General features: G+C 37.3%; 1 protein-coding gene across 1 annotated transcript in view; it reads left to right on the forward strand.

Moving 5' to 3' along the window:
• The first annotated feature begins 358 nt into the window (after positions 1–358).
• The window catches only part of prkcq (protein kinase C, theta), a 32,077-nt gene continuing 13,327 nt past the window's right edge, over positions 359–19,108 (forward strand). The window contains exons 1-10 of the mRNA XM_088645372.1: positions 359–526; positions 8,171–8,366; positions 8,473–8,615; positions 12,099–12,298; positions 13,654–13,714; positions 15,188–15,356; positions 16,736–16,767; positions 16,863–16,948; positions 18,251–18,380; positions 18,523–18,632. Coding sequence (XP_088501498.1) covers positions 8,501–8,615; positions 12,099–12,298; positions 13,654–13,714; positions 15,188–15,356; positions 16,736–16,767; positions 16,863–16,948; positions 18,251–18,380; positions 18,523–18,632 — 903 coding nt within the window. The 5' untranslated portion in view covers positions 359–526; positions 8,171–8,366; positions 8,473–8,500. The remainder of the gene's footprint in view (positions 527–8,170; positions 8,367–8,472; positions 8,616–12,098; positions 12,299–13,653; positions 13,715–15,187; positions 15,357–16,735; positions 16,768–16,862; positions 16,949–18,250; positions 18,381–18,522; positions 18,633–19,108) is intronic.

Consider the following 19,108-nt stretch of genomic DNA (forward strand, 5'->3'; position numbering starts at 1 on the left):
CTTGCATTTTAAATACCCATAAAAATGCATTCTAAAATAGTCATACTTTAGAAATCTGTTTAACCTCAGATAATTATATATTACCACATCAAAATTATACTGTGTGGGAATATTTTGTTCTTAATTGTTACTGTAACGTAAAGATGATCAAAACGTTAAAAAGAAAAAAACAAGCTATTCCGCTCTGCGACATTATCGTTCTTAAGAGCTTTACAGTTAAAATAACTTATTCATATAACACATTTTAAACTCTTCTGACAAACGTCAATTTTAGCTCGAGTATTATGAGCTCCAATGAAAATCCGACAGAGGCGGAGTCGTACCCAATAGTATCACAGCCTGTCAACTACAAGTCGGAGTAAGTGAGGGTTGTAACAATCGTGATGAGCAGTGAGCAGTTAGTGTACAGCACAATGATTTCACCATGGTTTTGACAAGTCACATCGATATTTCTGAGGACATTTTGTATTTTGTGTAAATAATGTGGCTCGCTTATTTGTAAATTAAAGCGGAGGTAATTTTGAAGGTAAGCCAATTCGCCCTTTTGGATAATTACTGATTTGTTTCTTACTGAAACTTTATTATTAATATCGTTATCAATAGTCTAGCAATAGGGAAACCACAGATTCGCATGAAAATAACTTATATACTTAACCTAGGTTTGGTGGGAGAAAGATATTTTGATATGTTTTTTTTTTAAACTTTGCGCCCCTCAACCCCCTAGAAGGTGAACCAGATAAAGTTTAATATTGTATAGAAGTAGCTATGATTAGAATTGATGTCTGTGCAACAACACATATTTATTATGAAGTACTAGTGGGTTGTTTTACTTTTCCATTAGTATCCTTTACCGACTAACAACAACATTAAGTCAAGATGCTGAAGTCTGGATTTCACAGGTTGCGACACGTCGAGGAATTAACTAGATTCCTGTTTGCTAGCTGTCTTTTTCCATTTAAATAGCGCTGTTTTACCATTTTTACATCAAATGTGGAATTAAGTTCCTTCTTCAGACTTAACGAGTTCGGTCGATGTATTGAAAACATGTGGTGAAAAAGAGCGTTAAGTTTTATGTGGTACGATTAACTGTTTACTAAATGGGAAATGTGATGCAGGTCTATGTAATGTGAAGCAATTCATGTGGAATATATTTAACCATTAACCAAAGACTACGTATGTGCAGTGGAGAAATTAGTCATAGAGTTCTGCCTGTATGTACTGTATGTCTCTCGTGCAATTAGAAGTATTTATAATGGTGTCAAAGTATGCTGACACAACGTGTTTTATTGTGGATATTTTTAGGTATTTTACCACCCCACGAAAAGTTTTGCGTTTTGTAGATGCAGGTGTATAGATGCACATTTGAAACGGACGACTTTTGACATCTGACCAGGGAACAATTCAGTGTAGTCCTACAGAAACTAGTTCGAGTTCTCTAGTACATCACTAGATGAAATGTACAGTCTGCTGTGGCTAATGGTACAGAGGCAAACAAGGATTTAGCTATGTGCAAGAAAGGGAAGTGTTAATGTTTTTGTTTTTTTTGTTGTTGTTGCTAGTATATATTTACTTGCAGAAGTCCCCACAGACAGAACTGTTGTGATTTTTGTCAAAGATGTAAACATATCTGTGACGTCAATGAACTGATTCCTGGCCACCTTCTTTAAAACAGCTTTAAAATTCATGCTAATCAAAATCTGCATAATATCAGTCAAGTCATCACTGGAATTTTGATTTGTAAGTGTTACAATAGGTGCAGCGAATGAATGAAAGTGAACATGCTGGATCATAGGGTATTTACAGGAAAAGTGTTGAAAGACTGGTGTTAAAAATAATCATTTTCTGATGACTGCTAAGAAGGATTATGTAAGATTAGCCTGCATCCTGTTGGATCATTTTGTACTTTTGTTTTTAAAAAGAGGCTATCTGTGAGCAGCACAGTGATGTTGCTGTTATCACTGCTGCCAATTCATGGGGTGGATTCTGTGTGATTTTTCCATGTTTTCATATGGATTTTCTCACAGTGATCCAGCTTGCTGTCTGTGATTGACTGGCTATTCCTAAATTACCCCTTTTCTAGCCCTGCAATGGACTGGCGTTCTCCCCAGATCACATAATTTCCATCCCGCTTTGTGCCTCATGCTTCTAGGAGAAGGTCTGTATTGCCATGCCAGGCCCTTTATCAGGACAAGTGGCTTTCTGATAATGGATGGTATCTCTCAGGACTCACACCTTTGATCGCAGGACTGCCAATGTGACTAACAGCTGTGCTCTGTACAAGGGGGTCTCTCATTAATATCAACGCTTGAACACATCTGCAGGGATGCAGAGAGGTCAGCTCTTCTGTCGCTGATCAGCCCTGCTATTTCTCACAACTGCTGCAAAAGTAAATACTGCTAAATAAGTTCTTCATTCATCAAAGCAAGAATGCTACTGATGCATGACATCATCATTTAATGAGAAGTCTCTACATCCCCTGACAGCACAACTTGTTTTGCAACATTGTACTTTTGGAATTAGTTTGGTTTAGGATTAAAATTGAACGGTGTTACCTGTCTCTTGAAATGTGGTTCCCCAGTTACAAAAAAATTGCATAAAAATAGCATTTAATTGCATTAAAGATGACTCAGTTACACATTTAAAAAGGACTACAAAGACAACACCTGGCAAAATTAAAAGTGGTTATATTATTTACAGTAGCTTGTTTGAATTAGATAAACCTTTCTAAGAAGAATGTAGATAATGTAATACCATCCTGAACAAGACTAGTTTTCCCCTGGAATCAAAACAGTTCTGCATAATAAAGCTACAGTATATTATTTTTCTGGCAAATATTAATTAATCGTGTAGCTCGTTTAATGTTGAGCACCAACATTGATACAGGTCAGGGTCCTGTTATTTAAACTTTAGCCAATTTGATGTTTTTTAAGTGAATACAGCAATATCCATGACTGAAGGCGGCACAGTGGCACAGCAGTGACTGCTGCCACTTTACAGTGCTGGGGCCCTGGGTTCAGTTCTGGATCTGGGGTGCCATCTGTGTGCAGTTTTGATGTTCTCCCTGGGTTTGCGTGGGTTTCATCCAGGTGTTCCAGTTTTCTGGCCCTGGATGAATTTTGTCTGTGTCTGCCCAGTGATGGACTGCCATCCCATCAAGTGCATATCCCAACTTGTGCCTGTTGCTCGCCAGGACTGGCTCTGGCTCCTCCGCTTGGTTAAAGCGGTTCGAAAATGGATGGGTGGATTTACAGTGTGATTGCTCTGACTGGAGATAAATTGGTAACAATATAGGGAATGTACCTGACACTTTAGAAATGCATCATAAACAAGCTATTGACATTACATTGTCAGTTGATGAAATATTTATATATGAAAACAATGATTGATTAAATAGGTTATTAATCATCATTAGTAGGGATCAATTACTACAATGCTGTATTCTTTTTTTGTTAATCCATTACAGGTTTTTAAGAATGTATCTTTATAATAACACTAAACTATTATTCGGTAGTCTGGTCATTTCCAATGAAGAATCATTTATGAAATATGTTTATCAATTTACACTGCGGCAAAGACATCCATTAGGTTTCAGCAGACCTTTCAAAATAATGTTGAAGTGTTTTTTTTTTTTCACGTGACTTAAATGAAGAGCGCCTTAAGCTAACAATTTGCAAGCAGCACACCTCCGTTTTGAAAATAAAAGCTCAAAACCTTGAGCTTGACTGATTTAAGATTAATATAGCAGTGATGAGAAGCTAAGAAGTGGCCCAGTGGATGTGCTGTTACAGCAGCTCGACAAGCATACAAATGGAGTGGAAGTTGTACATTACGGTTCTTGTTGGCCTTGTATTTGAGCCTCTGAAGGCAATAGATTTCAATTGTTGCTACACCTCTGAAGTTTCTAAATGTAAAGGTCAGTGTATTGATTTTGAACATTTCTGACCTTCTGCCGGCCCCTTCGCAATGTCTTTATAGGATCAAATCAAAGTGTGCTTTTAGAGCTAGACACCTGCAGGTACTGCAGCTTCTGTAATTCTCTTTGAAGTCATGACAAAGCAGAATAAACATAGTAAGTGTAACATCAATGGCTAAGTGTGAAATCCCATCCTGACAATAACATTAAAACTGTCATATTGATAGCTTGCTCGTCTTTGCTTGTGTGTAATATATAAGACGCATTGCGATATCAAAAAAATAATCTTACAATACATTTTTTAGTTGTTTTCGTTGGGAATCAAACAATACTTTTCTACTGAGTGCTTTGGAACTGTGTGCTGACTTTTAAGTTTTTTAACCCACATTGATCATAGTTGTTTTTTTAATTAGTATGAATCACTCATTGCATTTGGTGGATGCAATTTAAATATGAATTATGCATTTGTAACAATTATGAACAAAGATATTTTTAAAGTTTTGTTTGGATTCTGTCTGGATTTTCTGGATGACTGTGCTGTGCTTTGCAGTTTATGCCCCTGTGGTAATAAACTTAAAAATACTTTTTTGGTGGAATTAAGCAGATTGGTGCTAGATATATCCTCTGTTGATAGCACCCAGAGCTGTCTTTTGGTTGCCAATGCTACCCATGTATATCAAGCTTGTAGAATGTCTTCTATGAGGAGAACCCACCTGTGTAATTTTTCAAAAGTAAACAAATGTGCAGGAAATGTGGTTTACATGGTGTAATTTAAAAGCTACAGGAAGTGCTGGGTTAACGAACAGCATATCACAGTGAAATTATTGAGCGTTCTTTAAGCGGGAGTTATTCTTTCAAGTTCCCGTAATAGACACATACAATTATCTCCTGAGTTAGTATGACTTCCTCAGTTCTAAGCTTTAGGACATATTTTTGATTTTTAAGAAGATTGTGTGTTTTCACAGCAAGGTTTGTACTCTGAAGTGTAATGTGTGATGGTAAACGCTTGATGATGTAAAAGTGTTTCCATCTGCCTTGAAGTGACATAAAACCTGAGCTCCACCTGAAAGCAAACATTCCTGTGTGTTCTTTGTGTTTACATTCTACACAGTTTTAATTTTGTTTATTAAAACTTGTTTTGGAAACCAGCAAGTATGTGCAAATATGTAATCCTCAAAATGACAGTAATAGCATTTTTAAATTTTCTATTGTGTTTTAACTTTAGAAAGGATGGTCTTGTTACCAGTTTAGAGCAATGAAGAAAAATGAAGTGTTTACCAGAGATACTATTGGAGGAAAATTGATATTTGTGAGTTAGCAGTATATGCTTTTATCCATATCACTGCACTAAGCATATCCAGTACTAGTCTAAAGAGATTTGGTACAGTTCAAAATAATAATTTAAAGATAGTTTTTTTTTTCAGGTTAACTCCTTATACTTTTAATATGCTGCCACAAGCAATTGGACATATATTTTTTCTTCAGTTTCCATTGTGTTTTTGAAAAATGTCATTTTACTTTCTTAAAAGACATATTTCATTGTCTCATTGTCTACTGAAAAAAATCATAATTAAAGAGAATACAAAAGGCTTTACCTTTTCCCCTAATAAAGTACATGAATAGCATGAAAAACATTGATTTCTGTCACCCTGAGTATCATCTCGGTCTTATGCCTTTCATTGCGTGGCTAAAAAATGTGTCCGCAGTGGTTTTTTGATAGTTATGTGTCAGATTGTAGAAAAGATTCTGGTGGTAATTCTTAGCTTGTCTAAGTGTAAACATCAGAAGTATCTGTGTGAGAGAGGTGGGCCTTTCAATCCCGTGGTTTTTTAGTTTAAAAAAAAAACTATAGCTGACAGGATGTTTTGCTTGAGCTCTGCCCTCAAGTGGAAAGTGCTTGTGAAAAAAGTACTTTCAAGACCTGCTCTTTTTTCCTTTTATTGTATTCTTTCCTTTCACGGAAATGTTAAAATCATCTGAAGCCCTAATGTGAAGCTAGTAAGTTAGTGCACCACTGGCACCACTGACATGCTTATATGGCTTTTACTGGAGACGACAGGCCTTATAATGGTTGGATGCACTGCTGTAGTTCCCATTTCAGAGTCATGGTCTCACTCATTTTAAAGGTCTCTTTAAATTGCCAGCAGTTTAAGACCCATGGAAAAGGGGGATTTTCCCCAGTAAATCATCCAGTAAGGCACAAAGTCCCCCAGAGTAACATATACAGATCTGCTCCCCTTTTCTCTGACTGGAGCTAAAGTTAATGCCCATGCCTCAACCATCATGAAAAGACTGAATTAGAATGGCTTTCATTGGAGGCCTGGAAACCCGGAAGAAACCAGTGCCCTCTAAAAGGTCCACTTGTTTCAAGTTCACCAGAGAGTACCTGGATGATCCACAAGACTACTGGATTATTCTGTGGACTGACAAGTCAAAAGTTGAATATTTGACTGCAGTTAGAAATGTTTTCTACAGTGTAAACCAAACACCACTTTCTAACAAGAACCTTGTCCTGACAGTCAAACATTGTGGTGGGAATCTTTGGAGTTGCTTTGCTGCCTCAGAACCTGGATGGCATGGCTTGCCATCACTGGTGGAACCATGACTCCAGTATTTTATCAGCGAATTGTGGAGAATGTCAGGCCCTCCATTCAGCTATACTGTAGGTCATGCAGCAGGACAATGATCCACAAGAATATCTACAACAAAATGGCTGATGAAGAAAAAAAAACAGATTTTGGTTTGGTGAAGTCAAATTGCAGACCTAAATCCTACTGAAATGTTATGATTGGATCTGAAGCAGGCTGTTCATGGAAGAAAAACCCTCAAACGTTCTTGACATGAAGAGGTTCTGTAGGGATGAACGGATCGAAGTTCGTGAAAGCACAAGTGAGGGACTGATAAACAGTTACAGGAACTGTCTAGTTGAAGTAGTCATTGCTGCCTAATGAGGTGCGACAAGGATATCTTCTGTTGGAGTTTTGTGTTAATTAAATCATCCCAAAATATTTTATGTTCTTGTATTTAATCAGGCTATCTTGTATCTTGTATTGAGACCCAATAAAATATGTACCAAGGCGTTCAGAAGCTTTTCTTTGGCATTGTTTAAGAATGTTCAAAGGATTTATTCTGCATGTTATCAAAGGTTAGCATTGAGAGGATTTCTGCTGCTCAAAGAGATTTACGCTTTTTTTTGCTGCAGTGATATTTCTGAAGATGCAGTCAAAGTAAATGCTAGCAATTGAGGTCCTACATGAAAGGTTTATTTCACGTTTTGGAGAATGTCTAATGGGACTTCATCTACTGTTCGCTTTAATAGAGGTTTAATGATCATCTAATTCAAATTAAAATGTTTAACTTCGCTTTTAAATACAGATTCCAAATTTCAGAACTGTTTTTAAGTGGATACAGGCATTGACGTATAAGTATGTGTATTAACTGCAGCGGACATTGCTATGATACACAGAGCAGGAGAAATGATTGGAAACACAATGCACCTTGTGTCTGAGAAGAGTGTGATAAAGAAAGTGATAAAATCTCATAGGTAAGAGATTAAATAATTAAGATACTGTATAAACTTTATTCCGTAGTTTCTCTTTTGTGGTACTTATTCATTCTTATACGAACTTTATTCGTCTTATTCAGAAATATATGCATATTTAAAATTGAAAAAAAAAACAAAGTAAAATCAAGGACATAAAGAGAAGTGCATTATACTGTGGTTTAGTACTGTCTCCAATGCTCCTGTATCCGACTTCCCTATTTCAGATTAAGGCTGTTGTTGTGCATTGAAATAATTTCCTTTGGTGATTGTTTTGCTACAGTGATGTCTGTGATTTGAACTGGCATAACCTGGAGTCAAATGCTACCAGGAGGTTTCCTCAGTTTTGAGTTTAGGTAGAGAGCAGCAGTTATTGGAATCACACAAGATTACACCCGGAGGGGTAGACTTCAGTGAAGGCGTGTTACTAGGCAGGAGGCACAGCAGTGCAAGACAGTCAGATGGGTTTGAGATTTCCGTTGGCCTCTGAAAAACTCTACCAGTAACACGGAGGCTATGCTGGATCCATTCCTGTAAAGGTGTTGTATTTCTTTTCTATAAATAGGCCTGAATTATTTTCTTATGTCATACTCAGCTTATGCCATGCAGACTTCAAGTCGAATCTTAGAACTCTACTCATGAGAACCTTCAAGTGTGAAAAAAAATGGTGGTTTTGTTTTGTGGCTTTATTTTATTTTTAAACCCTAATGTTTTAGAGCTGTGGCCATCAGCGAGTTCCCTCGAGCAGAGTCTCCGGCTGACGTGACTGCAGGCTCCAGTGCCCCCCAACCGGGGCAAGCCCATGGAGTTTATCTAGAAGAGAAGCAGCGTCACAGGCAGGGCTTTTCACACAGATACTCCCCACAGCGCCTACTCCTTCTGAAAGGAAACCGCCTGTCACCGTTTGGTCTGGTGAGTACATTTTTCCAAATGGCCACTGTCAGTTAAAGATAAAAGGCTAATAATAAAATGAGGCCTTCCCAACCCAACCCTCACTGTTTCCTTGACATTTGGGCAGGTTGTTTGGGCCTTCAGCAGTGAAGAAAATGTCTCCCTTTCTTCGTATTGGATTCTCCAACTTTGAGCTGGACTCTGTGCCATACCAAGAGGAGGTGCTTAACCCCTATTGTGCAGTGTACATGAAAGAAGCAGTGGACACAGGTAAAGCATTGGGATAGCCTTTGTTTATTGTGTTTTTTAATACATTGTTTTCTTTCGTCATTTTTGTAGATGTCGTAGATGTCGTTTTTTAGATGGCTAACAATCCCCAGTCAATTAACTTTCACTTTCCCAACTTCTCAGTACTGTGCATGCATTCAGGTACAGCCTCAATAAAGCTTGTATGACCCGCTAGTCAGTCTGGATAAACATAAATGACGGCAGCTGTCATATTGAAACTATCCTGGCTGTCCATTTGCAATATTTGTTTTTTAATATACAATAATTCTTAGAATTTTTGCTTTTTACGAGAAGTCAGATTAACTATTTATTGACAAAATGTTAAAGTGGCAGCTTTGGAAGGGCTGTAAAGCAGCCCACGTGTACGAAATGTTTGTCAGTGAAGCCTCAGTATTACATTATACGATTTTAGCATAACATCTCTTAGCATAACATGATTTTAACTATATACGTCCCAGCATTCTGTTTGCCATTTTAATTGTTTCCCCAGATTGTTTCAAAGATATAAATGATGTGTCAACATAACCACTGGTCTACTTAAGCCAACAATGAGCTGAGTCAGATCACATTCAGAACAAGTGCAGCTGGACTGAAACCTGGTCGATACACCAGCTCTGAAGGACCAGGGTTGGGGATTCATGTTTTAAATATTTACCTCTGTTGTAACATCGGCTTGTGAACCAGCAATTTATAAATGTTAAGTAAAAAGACGCCATGCTAATAAGGGGATACCAAGATAACAAGGTTCCTCTCATTTTTAATTTTCCCGTAACACAATTATTAATAAACAGACTACAGAACACAAGTCGAAAAACATAGAAGCCAAAATTTACATTTGGAGAGAGTTCTTAATGCTCAGCAGCTTATATTCAACATCATTAATGTTGACCACTCCAAAGCACTCAGAACTGAACCTAAATCAAGGGTAGGTGAGACTGCTTTCATATAACAGCCAATCTTCCACAGGTGAGCCTGAGAACTGACATTTCTTTTAGCTGAAGATAAAAAGGAGACTTTGGTCCCTAAAAATGCATCCAGATAACTGATAAATTGTGCCTGGGAGATCACCTATGAAAATGTAAACAGTTTCACCAATATGAAAATGCATTTCTTTGCCTAAATGTAATCTTAAATTAATTGAGTGCAAAATATTTTTTTCACATATAACACTGGGGCGAGTGAGCACCTGGTCATCTTTTTAAACATTTCCAGCCTCAAAGGTTGTCCAGCCACCTGCTGTAGTGTCAACTCAGATTGAGCTGTTATCCTCATAGATACAGTAAACCTGTTGCTTTGCAAACATCTCTAATTTTAGTCATACTGGTGCCTGGGGTGGGAGAAGTTATTTTCTAAGATTAGGGACATCGGTTAATATAGGAATTTTAAGACCAATCCAATTTTAAATCCAAGCACTGTGAGTCAGCTATAATTGGTAGTCTAGCCACTTGCTTGAGATAGAGTTGTGCCTGGTATTTCAAATAGGTCAAAATGGATTAGTAGTAATAAGATATATGTACACTTTGAGAGGCAAACTAATGATTACTCTAGTAATTATATTTTAGTACTAGAAAACTATTCTGAATAAAAATTATTCACTATTCTGAATAAAAATCATAATACAGTCAGACATTACTGAAAATATATTATAGAGTTGGTACATTGATGACTTTTTTGGGATCTGTACACTAAGATAGTATTAGAAGAAGTCACAATGTGTGCTCTTTGCGTACTTGCTGTATAAATTGCACGCTTATTTATCTCAATTTTGAAATGTGATTAGACTAAGCAGAAACTGAAATGATGTCCACGTCTTCTGTACACAGTGCTAAAGAACAGTCAGCTTCACACCCACTTGTGTGTTATTGGAAAACCCACAGTTGTGACCTCTAGTGGATGTGGGCTGTGTGGCGTTCTTTACAAAACACAAGAAACAACTTGCAGCATCTTGCTTTGTCAATATAGTTAAATTACACTGAAAAGAAAAGAAAATTCTGATACTGTGGAAATGTTCCATTTTAATTCTGTTTGCAATTTATTGGATGTTACCATGTTACCCCATAAGAAGCACCAGAGATAGAGTTTCACACTGGAGGCTAGAAATTGATCTGTATTCAATGGTAAAGCAGATCTCTTGTAGGCTTAAAATCGGGGTGGTACTCTTGTGTGTCTCCTCATATTGTACCAGGCTGAAAGAGTAACTCGTCTTTAGAAATGGCACTCTTTTATATGGCTGTAGCACTGGCGTTCTGTGTCTCCCCACAGTGTCCTAGGTGCACAGACCTCAGGTCAAAGAAATGAGGATTATTCCTCTCAGTATATACTGTCACTTTTGCATTACTGTGTTTGAAGCTGAAGAGCCAGAGCTGGTCTAAGATCGATGCAGGATCATCTCTTCACTGATGTGCAGGCTTTGCTGTTGTGCTGTAGTAAACCACAAGAAATGCTTTGAGTCAGTCTGTCAGGAAATATCAACATGGCCTATGTTGCAGGTTCATTTAATGTTCCATTTTCTCCATGAATGTGTTTTCCAGTGTAGCCTACATCTTTAAGCTCTCCAAGATGAGACATGCATAACCTTAGTGACTTTTGTTAATATACTGTAGTACATTCAGTACTTAATGTTAAATATGCACAGCATGCAATACATAGTGCTTATAAGCTGACTACCTGCACATTGGTTTGTTGTTCTCCAAGTAGTACTGTAAATGCCATACAACTTTTAAGCACATGTAAAGCAGCACAGTGTGTCTTTAGTAGTTCAGGTGGGTAGCTGTGTCAGCATGCATAGGCTGCAAAGGAACAAGTAATAGGTTTATTCCATGCTGAAAAGAGAAGAAAGAAAGCACAACGTTTTGGCCATGGAGCTTTTTTCAGGTGATACCTGAAGAAGGCTCCATGAACAAAAACGTTGTGTTTTCTTTCTTCTCTTTTCAGCATGGAATAAACCTATTACTTGTTACAGTGTGCCTTTGTTTTGTATTTCAAAACTTTAACCCAACTGTTTAGGATATGTAACATCTGCTGCCAGAAAATGAAATATATATTTAAACATCTTAATAATTGAGAGACATTTGATATTTTGTTTTTAAAAAAGGAAACAGATTTCAATCTTTTAGTGACAAACCTTGTGGTTATCCTTGATGATTTTGAAAAAATGAAGTCTCCACTATGTCAAACTACATGTTTCACAACTCACCAGAAATTAGGGTTGTTCTGTTCTTTGTTCCTTGTGTAATGCCCACAGTTGGTCAGATTACTCATAACCACCTTAATCTGACAACACCAGAATCTTCCTGAAACATTCTAGATGTTTCATGCTGTGCACTATAGAAAAATTACGGCTTGTTTCTGCTGGCAAATTGTAGTAGTGCAAGGATGTGTGCATATCCAAGCTCAGGTATAGTTATATTATTCTCTTCAGCCAATCAGTCCCTTCAAGATGTTTGATTTCTTGTGTTTGAACAGAGAAGGGGCAGGTCTATAAGCAAAAGAAGCCAACCATGTACCCTCCCTGGAACACGACCTTTGACGCCCACATTAACAGAGGGAGAGTGATGCACATCATCGTGAAGGATAAGACACTGGAGCTGAAGTCAGAGGCAACGGTGCAGCTGGACTCCCTGGCTACCAGGTGTAAAAAGGAAAATGGAAAGTTAGAGATCTGGGTGAGTCTAGGGACGTTAATATTCAGCCATTAAAAATGAGAGTGGTGTGCTATTAAAACAAAGTTTAACTGCAGACAAGTGCTTGAGATTAAAGATTAAACAGAAAGTGGTGCAGGCCAAAGCAGTGTCCTTGTCTGAAACAGAAAAGAGTCATGTGGTAGCAGTCAAGATGGAGCAAAAACTTATCAGTCAGTCTTACATAAATGCCTATCATTCATATACAGTACGTGAGCAGATGCAATCCCTAATAAGAACAAGTAGCTCATGGTTGAATTATGAAACAAACAGAGGTAAAAGAGTTTTTCAGACTTTGCAGAAATACCAAAAAATAATGTGGAACTAAATGATTTAAGTTGGATTTTAGGCATCTGCAGGAACCTCTACCAGTTCTGCACTGGGTGAGTGTTAAGTGTGCAGAGTAATCTAAAGTTCTAAAGGTTAGAGTCAGGGACACAAACACAGGTGCCCTGAATTCTTTTTCAATTCTTTCACGTTGCATAAGGGGAGTGAAGAAAATTGAAGTTTTGGTTCAGGGTACTAGAAGAATCTCTGTTCCGCTTCAGAAACCAAAGTATTTTAAAGAGGAGTTTGTTTCAGAGAAAACAAATTACTCAGAACAGATTACAGAGAAGTAAATAAAGATAAGTAAAAAGACTTTGGTTGTTTGTATTGGGTGCATCTCCTTTCTCTAGCATTGAAAATGTGATGTCATGTGAAGTACAAAAAGTGAGATAAAATATATAAAAAGAGATTTAACTATTTAGACATAGTATTCAGTTCTGTTCAGGTTGCCATCATTGCTATATTTGTTAGCTTTAGTATTGCTAATCCAATTCCAATTATTAACAACAAAATAAAGATTGCAAGAGGTTAGTCTTGTTGCAGCAGACATAATGGTCCAAACGCCATAAAACAAACTGAAAATGAGGATAAAGTAGCTTGGAAATCACTTTACTTTAAGATGAAAAAAGTACTACTCTAGCTATGGTTCAAAATGAAGGCATTAATAATCTCAACAGTATTGAGATTTCAAAGTATTATGTTTATGGATTGTATATTCTCCTCATGTTTGTATGGGTTTCCTTTCGGTACACCAGTTTCCTCCCATAGTCCAAAGGCAAATTTGATAGGTTAATTCTCTTCTAGTAGAAATTGGCCCTGGTGTGAGTGTGTCTGCGTTTGAGTCAGTCTACCCTGTGATGCACTGTTATACACCATCTCACGTCTGTTGCTTGCCACTGCCTCCTCCGCCACCCTGTATTGGATAAAGCAGTTAAGAACTGGATGGATGGAAATGAGTAAATAAAACACACACATTAGCAAAAAGCTTTTCTTTGATATGTTCTTAATTCCAGGTTGAGTTAACACCACATGGTCGCCTACTGATGGAGGCCAGGTACTTTCTAGAGAAGAGTGGTAAGTTGCGTGAACATAATCTCTTTTTGAGTCTCAAGAAAGCTCGAGTCTTTAAGCTGCTTTCCAGTGTTTTTAATGTTGAGACAATCAGATAACATTGACCAGGAAGTGCTTACAATGTTTAAGTTGAATTTGTACGTTGTCATTACCTTCACCTCCATCTGAAATAACATTTGCTTCAACAAATTAGAATTCTGCAAAGTTTCATAGATTCTGATATTCACTTTCATCTTTGTTCTGTGAAAATGAACTGAACACCCCTTAGATTACATAATATACAAACACAAAAAATCTGTTCTTCAGAAGATTGTTTGTCTTGATGTGATTGTGAGATGGTGTGAAAATTGTTCATAAACTTAAAGAAGGGGACATACTGCAGTAAGCCTATTAATTTTACATGGTGTGGTTTTTATGTTCTGCTTGGTAAAAATACAGAAGACATGCAGTAACATTATTCATAGCATGACTTCAATGACAAATGCAGTCATTGCAGCTGTCAGCCTTTGGTTTAAGAAATGCCTTCAGTAAGTAATTTCCAGTCTAGCTTGAGGGCAGTTTGCCAAATGTTTCCCCTTGCTGTTCCACTTAAACCACACAAATGTCACTTTTGGAGAGAAACTAGCAGTACAGTAGAATTATAATGTGGCTCGGGAGACAGTTGAAAACCAAGGCATGGTTTTGCAAATCATTTTCAGGACTGAGTCCCTCAGTGTGTATAATAAACATTTGTACAAAAACATGTTGCAGCATCTGCGTATGTTTTTTAAAAGAATATCTGTCTAAGTTCCCATTTTTCTTAAAATATGCTAAACATTTGAAGTTAATAAGTATTCTTCATTATGGGGTATTGCTTTACAGACAAAATCATTCACTGTATTAAGCTGTGTAATTTCACACATTTCAACAATACTGTATATTAATTTATTTTGCCTGTCTGAGCTTTTTTTCCATTCAATGTTTTATCTTCCCATTCATCATATTTCTTCTGAATTCTTTAGTTGCTACAAACATTAATTAATCTGAAGCTCCAAACCCAAACACTTTCAAAGTTTTAAGCAATGGATTAGAAAAACAATAATGAATATTTTAAAAGTGTCCGTCTAAAAGAAACTAAGGTCTTTTAGTGCATTGTTCCTCTATTTAATTACCTTGGCTTTTAAATACCCCTATTACTCAGTAATATTTCAGGTTGTTAATAAATAAAGGTATATAAAAGTAACAAGTAGATCATGCCAATATCAATATAATTAGTACCAATATTAATGTGCATAAGGAGTATAATAGTGGTTTCTGGTATTTATAACTCAGTGTTATATGATCAGGCTGTCTGGAACATCCATTTTAAACCAAATTGGGATTGAGACACTGTCCTTCTTGAGAGGATTTTTTTCAAGAAAAGGGTAATTTGGTCTGAAACACTATGGTTCTATTAGATTTATTTTGCATTGCTTTTCCTTTTCTGGTTGTTCTTAGATGCTGCAGGACACAGTGAGAGTGAGAGTGAGAGTGAGGGATTCTTTGCCCTGCATCAGCGTAGGGGGGCTATCAAGCAGGCCAAGGTTCACAATGTAAAGTGCCATGAGTTCACTGCGACGTTCTTCCCTCAGCCCACTTTCTGCTCCGTCTGCCACGAGTTTGTCTGGTATGTTTTTATTTTTAAGAATATCTTGCAAAATAAATCTGCATGTACTTCCCCAAACTGTAAACTGTGCGTGACAAATATGGCTCATGTATAAACATACTGTCCAGAAAATGTATTTCACATGAAAACTGGTGACATAAGAAAACATTCAAGAAGGGCATTAATGCATAAATGCATAAGGTCCTTAAATTGCATTTGCAAAGGGCAGACTCAGTTTATTCATTGGAACAGTGGTGGTAGCAGTGAGGAGCTTGCAAAGACACATACTAAGCCACCACAAATTCATATCAGGAAAGTATCTGGCTTACATGCAGTGATGTAATTTTATGCTTCAAACTGAAATGCCCCCAGAAAGGTGCCAACAACTGTTTTTGTGCACAGAAATACCATTACAGCACTTCTGATACTTTACAATGCCAATCATAACGTCAATGACAGGACGGCCGAGTGTAATAACCCTGACACAAGACAGTGGGGTCTGGGTCACACACTTGTGTAGTCACCTTCAAGGAGCAGCTGCAACAGGCAGAACACTGCCCAGCAACCGAAGGATCCGTCCGCAAAAAGTCACCAACAAGTTACGTAAATTTGTCACTGTCGACCAGCAATACGTCCAGTACTTCAGCTACAATTTGTCACCATGAGTTACAGCTCCAGTGGGGCAGGCAGCACTGCAGTCAGTCTCATTATTGGTGGAGTAACGTCATCTCCACTCACAAAACTAGATTCAGCTCAGTGCGCAGTGAAGAATGACAGTGTCTGAGTCAGACTGCATCATGGTTCCCTTCATGTCCATGGTCCAGGTCTTGTGATGTCTGGCTCTGCAAAGCACGCTTTGTCCAACAGACTTCACAACAGCAACAGATTTCATATATGTCCATGATATGAAATGCCTTTGGTTGAGCACATCTGGAATGAGACTGCTGACCTGTGCAGGGACCTGGTCAACATCTTGAATAAAGCTGCACAGGTGTTCTGCACCAAGGTAATGGGCCCTATGAGGTGCAGTGGCCTTGCAGGTATCGGTGCCAGTGGCGGCCATCAAAGACACTGACTTGGTGATTTGATTTTACACCAATACATGAAGCTATGTAGGCTGCAAAACTTGGATGGGTAAAGTGTATGGATTGTTTTAGAACTTCATGCACTATTAATTTTGTTATATTGTTGCACTTCTGTATTCACAAATATACTGCTTTGCCATTCCATTTACACTTTCTTTTTTTGGGTGCGCTATATGTAAAATCAGACAATTCTTGTGGTTGTGGAAATTTGCAGTAGAATTTTATAAAATATCTTTTGTACGTTTTGTTTTGTTTGTTGTTGATGTATTTAAAAATGTATTTCTGAAGGACTGTTTTCAATTGGATTTTTTTCAGGGGTCTGAATAAACAGGGCTACCAATGCAGACGTGAGTACATTCTAAAGAGATCAATTCAGATAACACACGTTTTGTAAGATAGAGAACATCTGTGTACTTAACATTTTTTTTCTATTTGTTTTTAGAGTGCAATGTTGCAATTCATAAAAAATGCATTGACAAAGTGATAGCCAAATGTACCGGATCTGCAGTCAACAGCAAAGAGACAATGGTATGGACTGTGAGGATGTGTACTGTTGTACTTTTCAGTGAATAAATTTGGTACAAAAGGTACTTTACAAAAAATAAATGGATATAATTAAATGGTTAAGGATGCAATTAATACTTTCCGCAAATATTTTACTGTTATATGAAGTTTGTGAAAAGATACAACACTTAAAAGTATTTTACATAAGAGCAGTTTACAGAATAAATACACAGTGTCATGTTTATATATTTTTCTAATAAATATAAATTTCAACTTTAAGACACCTTATTTTGGAGAAGAAATAGAACTAAGTTTGCACTTGAAACAAATATCTTTGTTTTGTGAAAAAGTACCCCCAGCCACCTTTTTAATCCTAGACTGGATTTGAGTTTGCCAGAATTCAATTTATATATGTATAATTAAAGATCCAGGAAATGGCTTCTGATGCATGGCCAGGGAAACTGACTTATTCTTTTGATTATGAAATAGAAGTTCTTCTTAGTAACTGGGGAACTTCCTAACTCACCATTAACAGTCACGTAAACCAAATACTAAAAATATATATAAAGTACTACACCACACCCTAAGAACATTAGTGGTATGCAAAACTATAAAATGAGTATCATTAAGTATGTGTTTCTTTAAAAGGCCTTGTAGGTCACTGTTTTGTGTCTTGTGTATGGCCTGGTTCAAAATAGTAAAGTTTATAAGAAAAGCTGCATTGACCGTTTCTGCTCATTAATCTATTTGATTAAATTAATTAATCAGTTCTTTCTGTGCTTTTTTTTATTAAGCGGCTTACACTGAAGCTCACAGATATTTTAAAAGTAACACTATTAGTGTTAAAAAGTAACACATTAGCTTGGCCTCTGACTTGAAATATTTTTTAAGGTTTGAGACGGAGAGCAAAGAAAGATTAGCAGGGTGGCTCAGTGGTGCAGTGATTAATATCGCTGCCTTGCAGTGCTGGGGTAGGCCCTAGGTTTAATCGCGGAGCTGGAGTGGTGTCTGTGTGGAATGTGTATGTTCTCCTCGTGTTTGCAAGAGTTTTCTCTCACAGCCCATAACCATGCTCGTAAATTAATTGGCTTCTGGGAAATCAGTGTCTCCATGTCTGTGTGTCTACCTTGTGATGGACTGGCGTCCAGTCCAGGGTGTACCCTGCCTTGCTCCCACTGCTTGCTGGGATAGGCTTTGGCTCCCCTGCAACTTTGAATTGGAAGAAGCTGTTAGAAGATGGATGGATGAAGAGAGAAAGCATAGCAGATGTAGAGCTCTTTCACCTGGGCTTGCAGTTTAAACGCTTGTACTGTTGCTCCTTTTTAGATCCACAAGGAGAGGTTTAAAATAGACATGCCTCACAGATTTAAAGTCTATAACTACAAGAGCCCGACATTTTGTGAACACTGTGGAACACTCCTATGGGGGCTTGCAAGGCAAGGTCTGAAATGTGAAGGTGAGCCATTCACTTTTCCTTCTAGGCTGTCTGCAAGGTTTCTTGTTCACAATTCTGTTGTTAGGATGTAGGAGCCAAGCATTTATCAGCCTTGTACCTCAGATTCCGTGATGGGCTGTTAACATTTGTCTTCTCTCTACAGAATGTGGAATGAACGTTCATCACAAATGTCAGAAGAAAGTTGCAAACCTCTGTGGAGTAAATCAGAAGTTAATGGCTGAAGCACTGGCCATGATTGAAAGTGCACAGCAGGTTAGTGCTATGATCTTACTAAGTATTTCCTCTTGGTGAGATGCTGCATGCTTGTAGTCCTATTGGAGAGATAATATGTAATTTGTTCTGACTTTCTACCTTTTCTGTCACTTTCTGAGGATACAAAAACATACTAGTCTGCATCCATTAACAAACTTGGTGGTTTTAATTTTGAATTAATTTGAAATTTCTATAGAATATTTCCAGGGGTATGTCCTTATAATTGACTACAATAAGAATTACAGTATGTCATTAGTATGAATGTATAAATTTTGAGTTTTTACACATTCAAAAAGTCTCTTTAAAGTTCAAAGAAAAGCAAAACAAAGTTAAAAGCGCTTCTGAAATGAAATCACATTTTCAAAATGAAAAAAAAACTGCCAAGACTTTTTATAAATCATAATTCATCCTAGAAATCTTTTAAAATGTTTCTGTATCAAAAATAAAACCAAACAATAACTTTGAAACTTTGATCA

Source organism: Lepisosteus platostomus, chromosome 9, assembly GCF_059453375.1.
Source record: "Lepisosteus platostomus isolate fLepPlt1 chromosome 9, fLepPlt1.hap1, whole genome shotgun sequence".
NCBI classification, from domain to species: domain Eukaryota; kingdom Metazoa; phylum Chordata; class Actinopteri; order Semionotiformes; family Lepisosteidae; genus Lepisosteus; species Lepisosteus platostomus.